The sequence below is a fragment of the Manduca sexta genome, chromosome 28 (genome assembly GCF_014839805.1).
Source record: "Manduca sexta isolate Smith_Timp_Sample1 chromosome 28, JHU_Msex_v1.0, whole genome shotgun sequence".
Classification (NCBI taxonomy): Eukaryota; Metazoa; Arthropoda; class Insecta; order Lepidoptera; family Sphingidae; genus Manduca; species Manduca sexta.
In genome coordinates, this window is record NC_051142.1 from 5,903,877 (window position 1) to 5,925,730 (window position 21,854).

General features: G+C 33.3%; 1 protein-coding gene across 1 annotated transcript in view; it reads left to right on the forward strand.

Moving 5' to 3' along the window:
- Nucleotides 1–285: 285 nt before the first annotated feature.
- LOC115441874 (nose resistant to fluoxetine protein 6) overlaps nucleotides 286–21,854 on the forward strand; it is a 57,783-nt gene continuing 36,214 nt past the window's right edge. The window contains exons 1-2 of the mRNA XM_037444924.1: nucleotides 286–469; nucleotides 13,788–14,112. Coding sequence (XP_037300821.1) covers nucleotides 13,881–14,112 — 232 coding nt within the window. The 5' untranslated portion in view covers nucleotides 286–469; nucleotides 13,788–13,880. The remainder of the gene's footprint in view (nucleotides 470–13,787; nucleotides 14,113–21,854) is intronic.

The window sequence follows — 21,854 nt, forward strand, 5'->3', positions numbered from 1 at the left end:
TCCGTCAATCATTCATCTTTATACATCGCTGTCAAATAAGTTTGCTACATTCGATGGAATATACTTATTTTGCGCACTCGCCTATACTTTCTTATTAAATAATATAACACTCGTCGAGTAACATATAACTGCATAATAATATTATCCATTAAGCGGGGACGCGATCACCGCATCCGCGCTAGGCCTAGTTAATTTTTTGCGTAAACCAGCTTGTTGACATAACAAGTGGAAAATATTAAGGCAATACGGTGTAAGTGATATTGATGTAGCACACTTTCATATGGGTGGTAGTGGTGGTGGTGGATTCTGCGGGCAGTGTCTGCACGAGCGCCGCCACCGGCGCAGCGCACCACCGCATTTGCCAGTTACCACTTCACGTGTTCTTGTAATTAACACAACGTATTGCCAACCGGCACTGGAGCCGTTCTGTGCAGTGTTATTATATGTGTGAATTTAAAGCCTTCTAAAGGTATGTTTAATTTATGAATGCTTCAAATTATGTTCTGAAGACAATACGCGAATTTACATGTACCTACGTATGGATTAGTCAAAGGCCATGGGAACCAATTATTAGATTTATGAATCAACAGACTTCAGACTTGCATTTACGTAATATGCTGACATTGTGTAATTAGAACTGTTGATTGAAGTCATTAAACTTTAGAGTGCTTAATGGGTCTCCAGCAAGCGACGTTAAGCTGTGCACAAATTTTACTTGTCAACCAGTTTTGATCACTGAGTGGGAACTTAAGTATTTATAACAGAATTTCTCTCTATATTACAAAACATTTTGTAATTATGTAATTAAATAAAAATTACTTTTGTAATTTGTAATATACATACAATATTGAGGTCAATAAATTTCTTCATCCCATTCTAATATTTATATTTTTTTCACTTCTAATAAGGTCGAAATGTACAGTTAGGTTAATTATATTTATGTTATATTTCTTCGTAGATTTTTATATTGTCCGCAGGATAGTTGCCCAAAACCTTTAATAATATTAGTTCGAAAGTAATAAGAAATGTCGTAATACCGATGTATCATAATAAGCTAGCCCTGTTGATCATCGCCGCGGAATTAAGGCGAAGTTGTTGCATTATCGAGTTGCGTAAACTGGAACGAAATAACTGGATTTGATTTGCCGCTCCATTTCGGCAAGCATTCGTTTACACAAGAAAAGAAGGAAAACGTAAAAACCTTTCGCATTAACTTTGCAATATGTCTAACTAAAATAGACTTATTTAAAGCCTAGTGTTAAATCGCGTTAAATATCTGTAAAACGTGAGAGAAGTCATCTCTGCAGAGGCGAGGCCGCGGCGGATGACTCTGAACTTTCACCATTTGTTAGTTTTGCCTTCGACATAGATGTCTTGTTACGAACTAACGAGAAGTATACGCAATTTTATGTAAGTGCGTAACATTTCTCTTGTTTATAGGTAATTATTTACACGCATCGTGTGATTCAACGAATTAGCGGGAAATTATATTTTGTTAGTGTTATTGACCTCGTTGAAAAGACGTGGTCGTCCTCGAACAGGGGCTATAAATCAAGCCTATTACGCCACTCGCCAGCGAATGCACCGCCGAACACACCGTCCTCCAGTTTCGATGCGAATCTCGACTTTCTCGTGTTGGTTATGAGACCCTTAATGTCAAAGTTATAAAAGTTGACATATCGGAGGTATAATAGTCCGACGAAAATAAAATTCATGATGCAATTTTCCCTTACGACATTTGTTCTTTTTAAGCGGTCTATGGGCGGCACTTAACATTATCCCTGGGGAAATTGCGACCGGTGCGTTGTTGCTTTGTCAGTTTTAATAAAACTATCTACAAATATAGTATAAATTTGTTTTGTGCTGTTTTAGGGGTACAAATTCTCTATTAACGTTTATTTAGATAACCTAGTTTTTACTTGCGGCTTCGCCCGCGTAATGGAGTTTTCGTCATAAAAGTCCCGCTATATATTTTCCCTGGATATAAAGTAGCTTATAACTTTCCATTTCCTTCTAAATCTATCTCCATACTAAATTTCATAAAAATCCGTTCAATAGATTTTGAGAAAATCGACAACATACAGACTGACAAAAAAGGGACTTTGTTTTATAATATCTACAGTTATTCAGATGTGCAGATAATTTTCGGATCGTGATTTTACTTTAGTATACGTCACTTATAGTTCTTGCTATCCAGCGACACAAAACTTATATCTAAGTCAAAACTAAGATGCAAGCTCTGACCTAAGTCAAAACTATGTGAGGGAGTCTGACGGGTGGGTTTATTTATTCCACATAATATATATTACATTACCTTTTACCTACTGACCATATATTATTTAAGAACACACGTTCTCTTATCCATCATACAATCGCACAAAACAAGAATAATTTTTCAAGTAGGGAGAATCGTCTAAGGCTAAGAGACACACCTAATTAAATATTTTTATGAAGATACTCCATGACACAGGCATAGCCTAGTGTGGACATCGTTGCAAATTGGTGTAAGAAGTGTAAATTTTGGAAAATAAATTTATTTCTTATTTATTTCTTATACAGTCTTCTTCTTAAGAATTTCCGGGCTGAAGTAAAACATGAACAAAATAACGAGCAAGATAATGCACCGCATTCTAATAACAACAACTAATAAGTTCCTAACAAAGTTCAAGCGAAAATTTTCCATCACAAACTCTCGCAGCTCTGTTTATACTTAACTTTCCTGGTTTGTGTTTATTATTATTATAATTAGGATGTATAAGGGTCAACTGGGGTATAAAATAGGCTAAAAGACCCCTCATTATATCTCGTATTCTCGTAATTATTAGGCGACAAGCGGTTATGTTCATTTGTTGTGTTTATAAATAGAAGTAACATAATTAAATCTGATATTGTCGAGTTGCTTTGAAACATTTTCGTAAACTTAAAAGAAATATACAATCATATAAGCTAATCTAATGATACGCTTTCTTTCAATGACATTCAGTATACGTGATATTTTTTACATAAAAAACGTGAAAATGTTTTCAAATACTTTTCACTATTTACTTTTTTAATGTTCCCGACTAAAAATTAATAAATATGAAAAGATTAAATAATTATAATTTCTATAAGTAATTAAATTCACTAATGGAATCATCAAAAAGTTAGTCTATAAGAACTAAAGAAACAGCAAGTCTTATTAAACACCTGCTATTTTAACATTACTTATTCCAAACGATAACATTATTTATTTTCTAAAAGTCTTAAAGTCGATACATTGTTACGACTTACAGAAATATCAGTGTATCTGGCATTTTCAAATTGGCGGGTAAAGAAAAAAGGAAAACATTTTGTCGGAAATAGCTTCTAAGGGGAAAATGAAAGCGTTGGCCGACACACGCGTACGAAGGACGTAGGTGCCTGCTGCCTATCGTAATAATATGGCTGCAGCTGGTACCAATAGGTTTCATTAAGAAATAACAAATAAAGTTACTTGTCTTCTCGGTTACATAATATAGAAAATCAATTGAATAAGAGGAGTATATTAGGTATATGGTGTTAATAGGTATATATTTATTACGGTTTCGTACTTTATGTACTGCGCAAAAAAGCAACATTTATAATATTTACCGGATTAATTTATTTGTCGGGCAACCTGACAGTCTGTGTGTTATAAACGGCATGAAAAATTTATATTCATTTTTTAGAAGATTTTTAGCGTAAAATTGCAGTGAACTTTTTTTTTTTCTAGAGGTAGTTTAAAGCAAAATTTAATTGAACTGACTACAGGTACATCAAAACTTATACGATGTTTTCCAGTAACTTAAAATCTTAATATTTTGAATAAAACGAGTGAGATTTGACATAAATTAAGAACAAATACAAAAAACGGTAATTATCTTACAAACACACAAAACTTGGAAATTTAGTAGCGCTGGACTCTTAATTCGGCAATGGTTGAAGATATTAGTTTAAATTAATATTGAACACTTAGTCAGAATAACATCGATGTTTTACAAACAAAAAATTGGCATGCAAAAAATACACTTCAAATCATCAAACTGTCTCTTGCGGCACATGTGAAGGAGCTAATACGCAAATTATAATTTAAAATTCTTCATGTAATTAGTACGTGTACTACTCGTACAAAACATAAAGTTTTTCAGTTAATTACGTTGAAATGAACGTACATTTACTCCGTGGAAAACGTGAAATGGTACGGAACCATCCCTACGGCATATGACGGATATTTTAATTTTTTCGTAGCATTTCATTTGAGCCAGGTATTTTCTAGGCGAATAAAACATGAATGCGACCTACGAATTCTAAAATGCTATGCTTTGTCAACATTCCGAATACAATTCAAACGAAGCAGAAAGTGAAATAATAAAATACTTAAAATATAATAGCATCAGAACTCTCGTTAAAATCGTGGTAAAATTTTCAATAAAAAAACACCATGGTGTAGAAACATAAAGCCCCTTTTATTAGAATTGCGTTCTAGGAATACTAGCGTCGGTCTGTTTATGAACGAATCTATTTTCTCCGTGTGGAAACATTAATGTTCTGCAAACAGTTATCAGACAATCTTGCAACATTGCCGGCGTACCTCTAGGGACAGTTTATTTTCTGAATTACTGGCATTTACCTTTGTGTAAGAATGCGGGCAGGGCAGAAACATCTCTGACATAAAAGGGATGAAAAGCTCTGCAAAACAATGATAAATGAATTTAATGAAGAACGCAATGCGCATTCTAATTTTTTGTCTCTTGACAACGTATGCCTATTTGCTCCGTTAAACACGAGATTTTGGAGATCGACCTTCATGAAGTTCCCGAAGGCAACTACAAAAAATATTTAGGCCACAAAAATATTCACGCATTCTTGCACGACTGGTTATGGAGACATGGATCTATATCCGGGTAAAAAAAATACTGGATAAGAAATAATGAAGCTACATACATCAAAGTCAGATTAAAAGGGCTGCCAACCCAAAAAGGTCTGTCATAAATGTTAGTTTTCTAGAGCGTAAAAACGAATCTCGTTCCTCTCTATAAAACGTTCATTTGTAACACTTAGAAAGCATTCCATTTTGTAGAGACGAGTTGGATGCATAAAGTGACTCGTTGCTTTCAAACATGCACGAACACTGGTTCGTTTAATGTCATTTAATAAATTGAATGCCGCTTTTATTCAAATAGGGCGTGAAATTACGGCACACTGAATAAATTATGGCAATTTGCATCAGTCAGGTGAATATTGAACACATTTCCTGATATATTGATGTCATCAACTGGTGATTATGTATAACAATACTTCACTGTTTAGTTAATCAATGCTCAAAACTGGGTTTGAGAGCTTAATAGATAATTAATTCATCAAGTTTGTTGGAATCCAGATATTCACTAGATTTCTGAGCAAGAAATAGAACATTTCCAATACGGGTGGTTTTATTAAGTATCGATTACTTTAAGTTTAGGAGCCTATTTATTTAGGTAGTCATCACGTGGGTTTTGGGACAATTCAACTATGGAAGACCTAGTTAAACTTCAATAATAAAAGCAATAAAATTATAGGTTTTATAGATTAGTATTTGAGTCCTTTACATAGAAAAAATATATACAAGTATGTAAAAACTGAAAAAATATCTGGACTAACCTTTGACTTGTGGAAATAACATAAGTATGCTTGAGTCATTGTTAGTACAGTAAAATAAACCTCTGGACAAGTAGTCGCCTTGATCCATTCTATGACGAGTTGAAGTGCTCGTTATCATAATGGTCATTAGATGTAACATTATATATAATTGTATACGGTGGTAGTTCATTCTTTCAATGGAAAAAGTTGAATGGGTTGTTTATTACTCTTTAGATAGATGACTGCCTCGATGGTGATGTATTACGTGGGCGGTAGGACACTACTCTGAGGTCCTGGGTTCGAAGCCTGTATCGGAAGCGATATTGGCTTTTTCTATACAATATCAGTCCTGAGTCTGGAATTTGTGCTTGATATGGTAATAGGTACGCTGCAGCTATTACATAATGGGACGTGTTCCATCCCAAAGGTAATATATGTGGTACCCTGGTTGCACCTCAGCCTATCCCTTCGGGGATAAAGAAGTGGTGCGTGTTTGTATTTAGACACGTGATATTTGTTTACTGCTGTAAAAAAATATCAGCCTTAATACCTAATAAGCCTCAACTCACCACACTCACACACACTTTAACAAGAACTCATACTGCTGGACAGGGGAGACTGACGAAGACGAACGAGAAGCCCCCCCCCCGTCACTTATTCATAACGCTGGCAAGGGGAACGGCCATCGTATCAAATACCGAGACCCTACCTTTTGCCGGTCACACAAAAATACATAAACACAACACTCCGCAATAAAACACAGGGAAAAAGAGTACTAATAAGCTATACTTGCCTACGCTAGCTAATAAGCCTACGCTTATGTCCTAAATTGCCAAACTACGTCGCAGCAAAAGTACGTTTCATTCCAGAAATTGAATAATAGTTCAATTTCAAAACAATACTTCCATTGCTGCGGAACATAGACAATGAGCTAAAATGCGCTGTTTGCACGGCAAAACAATTTTCAAAACAATTTCCGCCCATACGTGTTTACTGCTTGTAATTAATTAAAGTGAAAATGATCGTATTTCGAGATAGATAAATGTATGTTGTGCCCCAAGGGAATTTAATATCAAGTCAACAAAATCTAATATCTAAGTTGTAGGTTTTAAGGGATCAAATTTATGAGCCTTGCAATTAAGCCGTTAACAGCGGGCGAAGCACAAGTCAGTTCCAATTAGCGCCTGAATGTGGCTTATCGAACCCAAGGAGAGTTAGTGAACTAGTGATCCTGATATTGCGCGGTATTGTGGAGTTACTGGAAATCTATTTCAATATAAGTAATAGATATAATAGATTTTGCGGTTTTGCTCGTGGTTAAAATCCAAATAAAAATAATCAGATAAAAAATGTTAAGGTTGTGTAACATATTAAAAAATAAACAATTACCATTTAAATTGCTTACACCAAACCACCTTGTAACATTATTTCTTAACTTTTAAAACCTGCCAAAGGTTTGAGTTAACAAAACAGAAGCGAATTTTACATCGCAGAAGTTTGCCTTAAAATAACGCTTTTAAGTTTATAGGCTTTGTACTACAGATTTCGCGATTAGTCAGACAGGGAATGTTTTATTTTTATAGACAGCGTTGAAATTTTTGAGTTTCTAAAGTTCATGTTTTTTAAATGCCGAACAAAGTTTAGGCGTGCCCAATTTTATGATAATGTACGCTGTATAAGGCTCATATTCAATCGAAATTACGTTTTGTTGCGAATATAACGTTTATTTTCGCGAACCACATGCGGCTAAGCACCCGTGGTATGTTTTTAGTTGGACTATTTTGGCTATCATTTGGTTTTATTACATTGAATACTTACTACCTATAACATTAACGAGAAGCTATTTTTATGAAACATATTGTAATAAATAAAATAATATACTTATAGAAATTACAGTCATTAACTGAAAGCAGAATAGAACTACTTTGACCTCTATTAAATTTACCGAAATTGGCAATAGTATATATTGTTGATACATTAAAATATTTTAAAAGTAAAATAATAAGTAATTTAATTAAAGGATAGATGCCATTCGACGAGGAATAATATTAATGTAAATAAGAGCTTATGGTATGATACGCATGGCTCAGTTCTGCATACTCAATGGCACATAATGTAATCTATTTTGCATGCAAGTAACAAAATACTAAATTGTTTTTCTTTATCTTGAGCGTGCAAACAGTTCGCAAAATGTCTGCCACAATTATTAACATTTCGTTTGGCAGTCTTTACACAACGATTTAAACTAAAAAACAGATCTAGTTAGAGTTCGTAGTCGTTGTAAAAGTGTCCAATTGACATGTTATTATACTTTTGAAATCATTTCTAATTGCGGGCCATTTATATTCACATACGAAGCAATAATAGGTACCTAATTTGTTAATGAATGAAATGTTTTTGCCTTTTTCAATGTTTTATTTTTCCCACAGAAAAGGTTAACTATAGTTAAAATAAACCTCGACTCATCTTTAAAAAAGGAAAAACTAAATGTAAAACTGTTAAATCATGGTTGTCTGTTAATTTCGTATCACATAACAAACATATTATGCCCATTTACTTTAATCGTCACGGTTACGGACATACACATTTTTTCGCAATTTTTTTTATATAAAATGTGTTATGAAATAATAATATGGCGCCGGCGCGGCACTACAAAACTCACGGATGCACGACGCATATTGCTCGATACGGAATTTTATTATCACCTTAACAGTTATTTTTATTTTAAATGATTTTGCTTACGCACGAAATTCTAGTGATGGACTGATTGGTGAATATTATCGAAATTCTGTAATTAAATAAACTGAGGACAGTTTATTTATTACAGGCAAAGATATGGGTACTTGCAATGCGGTATAGGAATACCGCATTGCAAGTACCCATATCTTTGCCAAATATTAAAATTTCTTAAGTTTGAGGACTTTACATTGATTATATAATTTTTATTTTATACGATATTCAGTTATAGTAGAATTAAAGTAGGAGTTTTATTTCTTAAAAGATATTAAGGCAACAACAGATACATGAATCCAGTTGAAGTTCACACACACACACACACACACACACATCACGCCTTTATACCCTAAGGGGTAGGCAGAGGTGCAACTGGGGCATGCACTTTTTGCTACGTGTGTACCGTTCCATTATGTGATAGGGGATCTACTTGCAGATTTTATTGTTCTATTACAAAAAAATTCGTCAGCTTTTGGTTGACACCATTGTGTTGTCTGATCGTGCCGCAAAACATAGTTAGTAATTAATCTGCGTTTTGATTTGTAGAACATTCGGTAGCGTAGCTGAGCAACCCTTTGATTAGGTGCAAAAAAATTGGCACCTCTGCCTGGTGTGTGTACCACAATTACTTTTAAATTTAATTTAAGTGGGGTAACGACTAATGGCGTTTACCATTAAAAGAGACGGTTAGCTGTCCTACCATTAGGTTGTAATAAAAATAAAGTAGTAAAATTTGCGTAGCGTGTCAGACCTAGATATTTTATTAACCTTATCTGTGCTGCGCAGAGGTAGGCAAAAATAATTTCGTCTCGTTCCATGCATTAATGTCCTTTGTGTTATTTCGTAACTATGCAATAGGGTATTTGGCTTGTTTTTGTTCGTTACTTTTATCAAATATTTACCTCATATAAATTTTTACATAAAAAGATTGATAAAAACCTGGTATAAAATCAACAAGTTATAAGCCATTGAATATCGGTAGAATGGGTAAGTGCCAAGAAAGAAGAAGAGGCTAAGTAAGCGCGGGTAACGTCATCGGCAATAGAGATGCGTGCGACAGTGAGATGGAGCAATATCCTTCCTCACTACGCACCGGTGGCAAAGGGTACCTCGATACTTTGCGGCTATCCTTTTTTAACTTATGTAAAATTTAATGATCATTGGAATGATTTGCAAACCACGTTTATGCATATTAGTTTAACCATACTAATTACATTATACGAAAAGGACAAGATACGATTCATACATCACTTTCCGCTTAAAGGAACCAAAATGGGAATTTAAATTAAAAATTATTCTATACATCCATAATATTTGGGCTACCGTCCAAAATACCATGAACCGTGCATTGTTGTGGCATCGGCAGCTCGGCGCACGTTGCCACCGCAGCCCGATGCGGGAAGCGCACCATTCAACACAATTTAGGTCGACCGTGCGTCTCAAACACATGGTATTGCGACGAGCTGCAATCGCGAATGAAAACCGCAGCCTGCCTTAGATAGTACATTGTACGTACCTACTATATTGATGGTTAAACGCACCTGGTTGATTATATGTATGCTCGCTGCCAACTGCAAACTATCTCTATATGTCGATATCAGATCACACACGAATTACTTGTTTAAAATATTATAATATGTACTTAATGTAATTAAGTATTTGAGATTATATTAATTAATACATCTGAACTTATTTTGCAAAGAGCAACATTTGGATTTCTTATAGTTTCTTCTTTAGTGGAAACAGTTTTCCGAACCGGCGGTAGGATTAATATTGATTTTTTTAGTGCTTTGAATGACAAGACGAGTTTGCCATTCGTCTGATGGTAAGCGATACTGCCGCCCATAAACAATAGAAACACCACCCAACACCTTGAATTACGAAGTATTGTTCGGTATATCACTGGGCTCGTCATCCTGAGACATGAGATGTTAAGTCATATTACGACCAGTAGTTACACTAGCTACAAGGTCCTTCAAACCGGAACACAACACTAACTACACACTGTTACTTGGGGGCAGAAATAGACATTGCGATGGTGCCTACCCAGGCGGACTCTCACACATATAAATCTACCACAAGTTACCACCACCATCTAAAACAGGTTTTAACACTCCTTGGGTTTCTATAAATCATTTCATTATATATTATTCTAATATAATGTTGTTGTACGTAATTTATAATTTTATAGCTAAAATACCAGTAAGTTCGGACTTTAGCTTTGTCTTTACTATCTCATTATATACCTTCCTCTGGCAAGCTACAATCATGATAACGAATTAGATGTAGAGAATAGATCATTTTACAAACGTACTTTGCAAAATTGCAGAAACAGATACTCCGACTATGTTATCATGGATATAATTTGTGAGAGCCACAAAACGCAATTTGCTCAACTGTGAAGTTATACAATCGTTATGCCATGAGTTACTAAAAGTGAAATGAGCCGCGTGAATATTTTTATTAGGTTAATTTGGTATTAAGTCTGCCACGGCCTGTTATACATTTTGAAACCAGTTATTTTAAATAATCAAGTCCGTACATTTATGACGTTGATTCATTAATAATATAATTTATGGAGAGTGTTATATATTCAAGATTTCTACGCAGTTTTATGAGAATAGATATTATTTAGTTATTCTTCGACTGAAAAATGTAATCCTGTAGAGATGTTTCGGGTTTAGATTTCGAAAGTGCATTGTTACAAATGATGCCGCTTTAGGGAATTGTTTACATTACAATATAATACATATTTTGTGAAAATATTAAGTGATTTCTCAATACAAGTATCTACTTATCTAATTATCATATAACACGTTTTTATAATGAATTAGCTATTGCTCGCAGCTCGGGCCGCGCAATCTGGTTGTTTCGGGGTAAAAGTCCTAACGCTTACTTTTTCGGGATCAAAGGTAACCTCTATCCTTCCCGAAGTCTCAATCTATCTCATACCAAATTTCATCGAAATCAGTTTAAATGTGAAAAGGTAACAGACAAACAGAGTTACTTTCGCATTTATAAGATACAAGGTACATACAATCTGGAATAAGGTACATTCAAAATAATTGCGTGATCACCGATTACCACTGTGAATTTACTTTGCAATTTTAAAAATCCCAATAAATTCTAATTACCTTTGTGCCGGCTTTGTGTTGTTAATTAACGGAGCCTAGTTGTTCCTAACCATTGTTTCCCACCGGTGTGTTTGTTTGATTCTTGGCTTTATCGGAGACGGAGACCATTACAAACACTGGCTTCGTCCCAGAGCTTTGTTAATCTAAAATAGGATGAACAAGCTCGTAAACAATGTATAGAGCTGCTAATTAAATGTATAACATTTTAATTCTAAAATAAAATAATTCGAATTAAAGATTTTAAAAATTATTTTTTAGTGTTTGATGTGACCTCCCGCCATATTACGCCTAAATCCAATTTCCAGTAAAACACAGTATAACAAATCAGTAGGGATTGATTGGCTGACCCATGTTCCCAGACGACGAACTCTACCCAATGCGTAGTAATTTAAAAATTCAATTGAGCCTTGGAATTTGATACCATGTCATATACCTACCTATATTTAGTATATAAGTTTAGTCTTACACAATTGCTACTGATTGTGGGGCAACGACCAATGTTCGCACGTATTAAAAAACCATCATACTAAGCAATCAAAATTGTATTTATTATTCTGTATCATGTAAACTACAGTAAAGTGTTATAATTCATTCATATTTGTATTTCATAATAAGACGTGTTAATTTCTGAATTATAATGGATTATGACCCGGCAATGAGACAAGAAATTAATGCAAAGTAATCACAATAAAACATATTTTTTTGGTTATCCCAAAAAGGTCCTGAATTCCTCATACATACATAATATCAGCAAGATTACTTTCATAACTTTATAACTAGAAAAATATGTTACCCTACTATCTATCTAGATTTCACATTATTTGGCTCAATGTAGTAAACTTCGTTTTGTATCCTTCAGTCCATTCTACTAGTTCTTTTGAATCAACTTTGGACTCAAGAATAATGATGTCCTTATATACTCAAGAGTTTATTTGTTTGCAAGCTCAGAGGTCATTGCCGACATGTCAAAGAATTCCAATCGAAACTCAGTGAGTGAAACTAATTTCGTCGCAGTCAACGAAAACTAACGGTTGAATTGAATAGCTTCAGTCGACAGGCTGGTTTGTAGAAATTCTATTTTAGCTCCAGAATGGTTATCGTTAAAGTAAATTGCGGTGATATATTTTTCTTCAGAATGTTAGAGAAAAGTAAAGGAAACGGATCTCAGGGATCGTTAAAGCTCCGAATGTCATAAGATTAATGTTTAAAAAATGGTGTAGTCTTTATAAAATCAGGTCCTATTGGTCAATTGAATATTAAATTTAAATTTGAATTAAATATAACTTGAATTATTATTAAATAGTTTTTATTGTTAATCAACCATATCGGATAATTTTATTTAACTCTACTTATTTATATTATTATACTATCTCTTTATTATACTCTGATTATTTATTCCTCCGTATTATTTCTTGGAAAAGAAATTATAATCAATTTAAAACACCATTGTTCATTTGACAATATAATGCTGTAAAATTTAAATGATTTAATCATTGAATAAAAAGTGTAGACCAGCTGGTGAATGTAATTCGCAGGCTTGCTTTTGTCAAACCGCAGCCGGGATAATACGGCCGACCTTCCCCGCAAAGCTGGGACTGGATTACATTCATTGATTTTTCATGAAACATCAACGCAGATGGCAAAATATTAATTTCTCTTGCAAAATGAATTATAAAACCTCGCGCCAGTTTGCTGATTCACAGTTTATTATATTTTTTTTTTGACGGGGATAATACTAATGAAAGAGAAAAAATGTTTGTTCACTGGAATGGGATTATCTTTGCTTTTCATATTTATAGTATAAAAAATATTAATATTTTCCCTATAAAAATAAAACCGGACACGTGTGATTTGGACTCGCGCATCGAGGGTTCCGTATAAACTTCTACGTAAAGTATATTTACGGTTTTATTTTTTTTTGCCTACATGTACATTAAAAAGTTAGTTTCGATTCCCTTATGAATTCGCAAAATATGCGCCACAAACGGTTCATATCTTCTGATCGTGTTGGTTTACAAAAACCGAGTATTTAATATACACTTAACTTGATATGTCTACGTGTTCCTGAGAAAAATTGTCTAGACAGACAAGACGGATAGCAAAGTGATCCTATAAAGATTGCTTTTGAAGTACCGAACTCTAAAAAGAATTTCACAGAGGTTTTAAACACAGAGTTTTTGCTAGCACAATATTAAAATACATATAAATAACCATAAAAGAAAGTACACTAACAATATTAACAACCAGTATGGTAAACATATTTAATAAAAGCTTTTAAAAATAACGATAATAATATTGTTTCAGATACAACCCGACAGTTAGTGGAGAAGTTATAGTGAATTTTTAGACAAAAATTATGTGCAAATAGAACTTGATGTCTTAAATACAGTATACAAAATGAGAACAATGTTTATAGCAACGATATTAGTGTTAGTGAGTGTAGTGGGTGCGAATGTGAACTCTACTTCCGAGGTGCCCGGGAGGTCGCGCATGGCCTGGGTGAAGGCACTGCTGGATCACCACGGATGGCCGCAGCTGCTTAGCAACACAACGCTGCCGGCGCTCTGTGAGGATCACTTGAGATTGTACCTACACGCTCTGCATGATGGACGACTGTGGGCTTCTAAAAGTGAGTAATCATTTTAAGAATTTGATGTATCAAAATATGTAGCGTGAGAGAGCATATTTCTGATCTATTTACGTTATACGTACTACAGTACTCTCATAATTGATGAGTAAGCAAACAGAACTTTCGTAAACCAAGATTGATAGCTCATAGGATCTTCTGAATATCCATATCTGTGTATCCATACACTTTGGTTCAGAAAATTCAAGTCTTGTAAGCCAGGATAAATAAATATACCTTGTAAATATGCACCACTTCGGAGCTCTTTGACAAGAAAATCTCATAAAATACTTAAGTATAATAATTCTCATATGCGCAGCGTCGATTAACGTCACGAAAGCAAAGCTATGACGGAAAGTATGTTGTCGCAAGAAAATTGTTTTGCCTCAAGTGTTGAGCTATAACCATAACAGCTCAAAGTTTACGCGACAAACTGTGTAAGGCGACACAATTTGTAAAATGCAAACATTCTCCGAAATTTAAATTCCTTGATCCGCTCTTTATATGCAACACTATGACCGAGCCAACGTGCACGCTGCCGGTATGGATTACGTATTCATTATATTCGTTGCGGTATTTTTGTAGCTTATGTTTACGTCACGTTATGTAACATGTAAAGAAATTTCTGCCAGCCGGTGCGCCGGTGAGTTACTATGTAGCGTATGCTGAAGACTTACTAAACGGTACTGATCGCGGTAAACTTATTGATGAATATGTAAGATCGTAAACATGTAATAATCTTGCGGATTGCCGAGGTAATCCGGCAGAATGTACTAAACAAGTCTGTAAGAGTAAATCTCTTAAAACCACGAAGAGTGTTCGGAATGTATAAGTCCTAAAATACTTGCTAACCGACTATAACTAATGGGAAGACTATAGGATAGATAACACGATAGACCATATTGTCTAGTAATAAGGGCTATTGTTAATACATATAAATGTATGTATGTTGATTTCAACAACACGAGTGTAATTTTCCTAACGATGTCATTAGAATGAGAGTGTCGCCATCCGTGACAAAACATAACAAGTATTTTGCCACATTTAATAAGCATAGCCATAATGATAATAGTCAAACGGCTAAAGTAACTATGTTATACACGCATCAAATAAGAGGAAATATTTTGAAAAGTAAAAGTGAAACGGAGATAATTAATAATAAGAGTAATTCTCAGAAGTTTTAATTTCTAATAACAAATCTAGCAGAAGCTTGGATAAGTAGCCTAGAAACCTTGATTGAGACGGAATATCTTTATTAGATTATGTTTCAATATTTGCATTATATATTGCATTTACAATGAAAGTAATAAAAAAGAAGTACATATTTCATTTTATGCAAGTAAATAGTCATCTCCTCATTCATAATTTTCTGTTCATTGTATTATGGTATTATTTAAACACAGCTCTACAAGATGGTGTTTTTTTTCGCAAATTTAGCCTTATTTCATTTTATTTTAGTGCGTTAATAAAGCTGACTATATTTTTACAAGTTGCGTAAGGTGACGAGTAATTGACGCGGGATTGTGGGCATCCTCTGCTCACGCACAAATAGTCATCTGTCAGTTGACCCGCGACTCACCACATAAGACTGCAATGTAAATTACAATTCACATTTCACTAAATATTATTTGAGTAGTAATATTTTTAAATAAACAAACAATTTAAGCCATGTAAAATATTTCATATAATGACATATTTCGTAAATAACATCAAATATCGTTAAAAAATAAGTCAAAGGCCTTGTATACACGACTAAGTGTAGATACGATTAAAAACAAATTGTCTAAACTGATTTACGAAATAGATTGCTAATAATATAAAAATATCCTGATATTTAAAGAAAAATCTATTGACAATATGTTTATATATATGTTTATTTCTATGCTTCGTTCAGTAAACTATAAATCTTTTTTATTTGCATCCACCGATCATATCATTGTTCATGTTTGTTCTTTACACTCAAAGTCAAATATTCTGCATGACCAAATCGCTAAAAAAATCCTGAAAGGTAATATTGAATAGGTTATCTGGTATAAGAATAATACATAAGGTTAGACAAAGGTTAGGTTCTGTCAAGGATCGTAGTAAAAGTGGAATCCAATAATTTCGAACAAGATTAGAATAGTAGAATAAAATATTAAGGTCAGATATACGTTTGTACATCGAAAACATCTGTGTGTCCAAGATGTTAGCTTTTACATTACCAGAACAAGGACTAAAGTAAATAATAATTCAATTTGTAAGGTACACAGCCAATTGGGTCCCCTTTTTCTATTTTATCTACTTACTAAGAATTACGTAGAGTAAATTTACTCTAGTATTTCCTTTTTTATTATATTATTAGTTATATTGTGCCAGATTGGTATACGCTATTCTCAATCAATACATTTCAGGATAAAATCAAAAAATTGGAACACAGGAAATAAAGAATTTAAATATCTCATATGTATTGTCATACTTATATTTTAAATCTTCCCTTATTTAATAGTCGTGTCCTTAAACTCCATTTGAACCTCTCGTTTTAATACTAACGATATTTATGACGCCAGACGGTCTCAGTTCAATCCATTTATCACCAGTTTTGTATTCATTACCCGCACTGCATACTTAATATCATCTTTACTTTCATTTATCTCTTCTTCAACATTTTAATATTTATCCGGTTAACCGGTTTACGACAAAACTCTGTATTAACATAACTTGGAATTCAGAACTTAAATAAAATATTTAAAGAATGACGAGGGTCAACGATGATGTTTCGCTCGATATGACCTCATACATTCAGGTAGACATTACGTGATCTTATAAAAGCAAACGACTTTCTTATAAATAACATTACTTTCGTTACGCTTTTCGGTTTTCCATATAAGTATTTAGTTTCATATTTTATTTATTACCAACAATATAATAAGATAGATCATGTAAATGAAGTACGTATTAATATTAGTGAAGTCGAATACTATGCAGTTTTTTTATAAAAGAATTGTTACTGGCATAATATTAAAAAGGGTTATAATTAATGAATGTATCTGCTATAATTGTAAAAGGAAGCTGAGTTATTGAATTGATTTACACTTTAATAAAAAAGGTTTCAGAGTAATGGTTGAAAGTAGATGAAGCTAAATGAGTGTTCTCACATGAATGAATGGTGGGGCCCCTTGTTGACTCACTCGTATCCATTCACTGCGCCTGGAACCCACACAAAGTCTGAAAGAGTTTCTCCTTAAACAAGTAATACATGAACAAACTTACTTAATAAATTTTACCTCAAGACACAATAGGATACCTGTAAAAAATAACAACTTCTTTTGATAAATATATAAAATGTTTTTCAATTAAATGAACAAGCAAAGAGTTTGTGCCAGTCTTCTCGATACTTACGTTCATTTCATGCACAGTGACATAATAAAAGATTCATTATTTTTAAAAGGGCTTTGTCGGCTCATCGAAATTTATTTCACCAATTCTCCTATCTTTGAAACCAATTGTTATCGTTTAATTGAATGGAAACGAAATGACTGCAAAGAAAATAAACAGAATACTCGAATTGAATGTTTGCGTTAAACTAGTGCCCCATGGCACTCTGTTATTTTAACGGTTTAAAGGCTGCATAGCGAAATGAGTTTATTTTATACAACGACTACACAACCTGCCAATCGCATGAACGAATTCACTATTGGCCAAATTATGAACAGTATTGAAATTTTAAGATTTTAAAATTGATTATTCTAAACATAGAATCAGTTATGATTTTAAAAATTTCGATAAGCAAAATAAACGTATAATAAATTGGGAGTTATGGATGTATGTAATTTCCTAAACAAATATTGTTGTTTTCGTGCTTTCAATATAATTGATAATTTTTCTAACAGAAATGTTTTACTTTATTCCTGTAATTGCACACATGGGTTGTGGTTTTACAGAACAGTTACAGGAATTTGAGATCATATCAAATTAATTAATTAACATACAGTACATTAGACGTAATGCGTTGTTACAGATAACTTGCTTTAATATGTACATTAACATGATTCTATCTTTGATTATGGTAATTCTAAGAACATGTTAATTGCGTTACACAATCGATTTTAGCATAGAACTACGCGCACAAGCAGTGATCTTAATTCCAAACAAAGCCGGCTATTTGTGAGAGCTGAGAAGTTATTTGAAAAATATTCGTTGCTTTAAACTTAATTAATTCACGACAAAGTTTAAAACGTGTAAAAATAAAGAAATGCTGTTGCACGAATATAAATACCCTGACATTGTAATGATAATTGTATTTGCTGTTCTAATTTATATTTTTTTTTTCATAAATACTGATAATTTTAATTTTCTATATTGCTTTCTACGTTCTATTACCACTAATCTATTGAGCTACACAAAGGTCATTCATTACAAAATCGAGGTCACCCATCAATGCTGTCAAGGTAATGTATTGAAGGTGCATTCCCATTAAACTACAGTATAATAAACTATAAGGATAATATCGTATTATTGGGTAGTGTGTGATGCAAGAAAAAAATTATACACATATTGTCAACACAAAATAAATATAACGTTGGTAGGTTTTTATAGGCATAAGTAGGCATTGGTAAAGTGCAAATGTAAACAACGTTTAGTATATAATATCCACATTATTAATAAAGTCTTTAGACACTAGACATAATAGAAGCATACCAAAATCGACTAAGCACGTGATTTGAGTCCAACTTGATGCCACGCTTTATTTCAGATAAATATTATTCAACGATTCTGCCTAAAGCGTTAAAAACTGAATGATCGATTCGGCGTTTATCGGCGGTGGCGATCGCTTAACATCAGATGACCTACTTTCGCGTTTGCAAGTCTTTATTATAAAAAAGGCATGTAAACAAATATTGTACTTATATTTACTATGAGCTTTTATGGTTCATGAATAGAACTTAATCTATATGCATTTGTACTTGTATTTTATGTATAATAACTACACATTATGATCGCTTTAACCAGTCCACGAAACACAATATTATAGTATTCGACACTATCAACTAAGGCGGCATAGTTGTAATAAGACTTACCAGTGTGCACGCCTCCAAGTTCACGGGTTGTTAACCTTTATTTCGCAATTATTTACATCCACAAGAAAACACTTGCACTCATTGAATATTGCTTTTTCCCACACAGAATACTTATACGAAATTAATGTGTCTGTTGGCTAAAGTTGCTTAAGATTTAATGGATTGCTTTGCGGATATCCGTTTGTCGTACAGAGAATTGAGACATGTAACAGAGATTTTGTAAACAATGCAGATATTTCAGAGTTATAAGTTTTCACTTACTAATTAGATACGTTAAGATAGCAGATTAAAATATTTATTATTATTTTAATTGCATACTACTTACTATACATTCCTTAATGAGTACACCAAAAACTATTTTATGTAAGAAAACCTTATTGACAAAACAATGATATGTAACAGTAATTAATAACCACTATGACAATGGCGGAATATGGTTAATAATTTAATCTCTTAATATAGTTTAAGACTCCAAAGACAGTGATAAAATAGAGCCCGGAAGGATCCGAGCGAATTTATCTCAAGATTATTAGACGCCCTCTCAAAATTAATAGCTGGTCCCACCCTCGCGGCGTAGTGTGCGTCACATGCACCGGTAGCTTTGTCTCTATCCACCTACCTCATATATATATTGCGGTATAGAGCAGACACCTAATGGTATTCACAACTATCTTACGTTTATGTCTGTGTATAACCTGGGGGATCCAGTTATTTAATTACAGTGTTTACAAAAACAGGCCGTATTAAAGTTTTTGATATTATGCTGGAAGAAGCGAATAACATGCACTTCTATTGGTATTTATTTATACATACACCATTTAAAAAAATCACCGTATTTGTATTTGATGTTAACTAAAATTAAGACAATTTTAATATCAATGGTTACGTCATAAATACGACTGAAGTTTCTATAATTATTCGCGTTTCACTACGTCATTTTTGTGAGACAAATTAAGTCAAACAAGTCTGAGTGTTTCTTGCCCAAATATATTACGTATACATTATACATAATGTGTATGGCAGAATACTCCACTTTCTTTGTCCTCTCCTACCTTTGATTTCAAGCGCTCGCTGATTGTGGTCGGGGTCACTTTGCAAACAAAAACAACATAACTTAGATATGAATAGACTCCCCTTTGTGTGAATATTTATGATTATAACTTTGGGATTTAATATTTAAATGCAAAATATTTTCATTTGTAAAATAAACAGATGTTTTAAACTCAGAATATATTTTTAATCGGATATTAAAAGACACTACTAACTAGAAATACTATTGTAGAGTACAGTACACTGTAATTGTTTCTTCTACATTTGTGGCTGATTTTCTAGTAGTAGGTGTCTCGTATGCGAGTGGCCGCATGGTGAGGTACCACCGGAATGTCTAATTTCACCGCCAAGAAGCAGCGTGCATACAATGCTGTGTTCGAGTTTGAAGGGTATTGTAGCCACCGTAATTGGGTATTATGAGACTAAATATCTATGTTTTTGGGTGAAAAGCACAGTGGAGTGCCATACAGTACCCTATTATTCAAAATTCTAAATGATGTTGCTACAGTTTTTGGGCGATTGTATCGCTTACCATCAGGTCAGTGGAATGCTAGTTTCAACGTCAACTGCAATAAAAAAAATATTACAAACAAGTATAATTTGGTTGTACAAGATTCTCTTACATTTTCTAACATATTTTGTTATACAGGTTCTGTTCACAACAAAATGAGTTTGTCCTCCTTTTATGGCCCTTTTTGTCAGTCATAATTTTATTGTCTCGGCCTTGCCAGTTACCTTATCATCAAAGAAAGAACAAAACATGTTCTCTTAGATTTTTTGCTCAAGTATTACACGAATTCTTTTATAAAAATGTCAATGTTAGAATGTTTTCACAAGGAATTTTATAGAGATATTTATACGAATATTTATCATTGTAGTTTCAAGTTTTTTGGACGTTTATACTGAGTTATAATAGTGTTAATCTTAATTTTCAATACATACTACCAAAATTTAAAACATGAAAATAGCTATCTTCTAACATGAATTAAAAACAATTGTGACTAAGATTTAACAATGTCTATTCATTTAATTTGTTTTGTTTTTGAAAATAATATTATAACACGTACATTTTTTTCTAACTTTGAAATACACATATGTCCTACGTACATACAAATATCGTCCATTGTAGGTTATATAAAAACGCTTTTATTGTTCCACTCTGTTTTACAATCAAACAAATCGAACATTTCATTAATACGGATCTGGATTTTTCCTATTATGAGAGCAATTTCTGGCAACCATTTGGGAATAAAATACTCACAAAACATATTACATTTTATCTAGAAAACGAATGAGCTGGCTAAACCAGAACTGTGGCAAGGTTTCACTTGCTATTCGTTACGTGAAATTTTTAATAGGTATATCAATTATCGTATTACTATACGTACCCTTAAAATGTTTTTCCCACTCACACCTTTTACCTCGTAGATGCAGGCAGAGGCGCAAATGGTGGACCCACTTTCCGTCGTATATATTCCATCCCATGGTGTCATAAAGGAGAAGCCTATCGCCATATCAGACACATATTCCAGACTCCGGGCTGATACTGAGTAAAAAAACCTAACAGCTATACTGAAATACAACTACGCCACCAAGGCACCCAAATAATAATAAATAATAATATCAGCCCTGTAT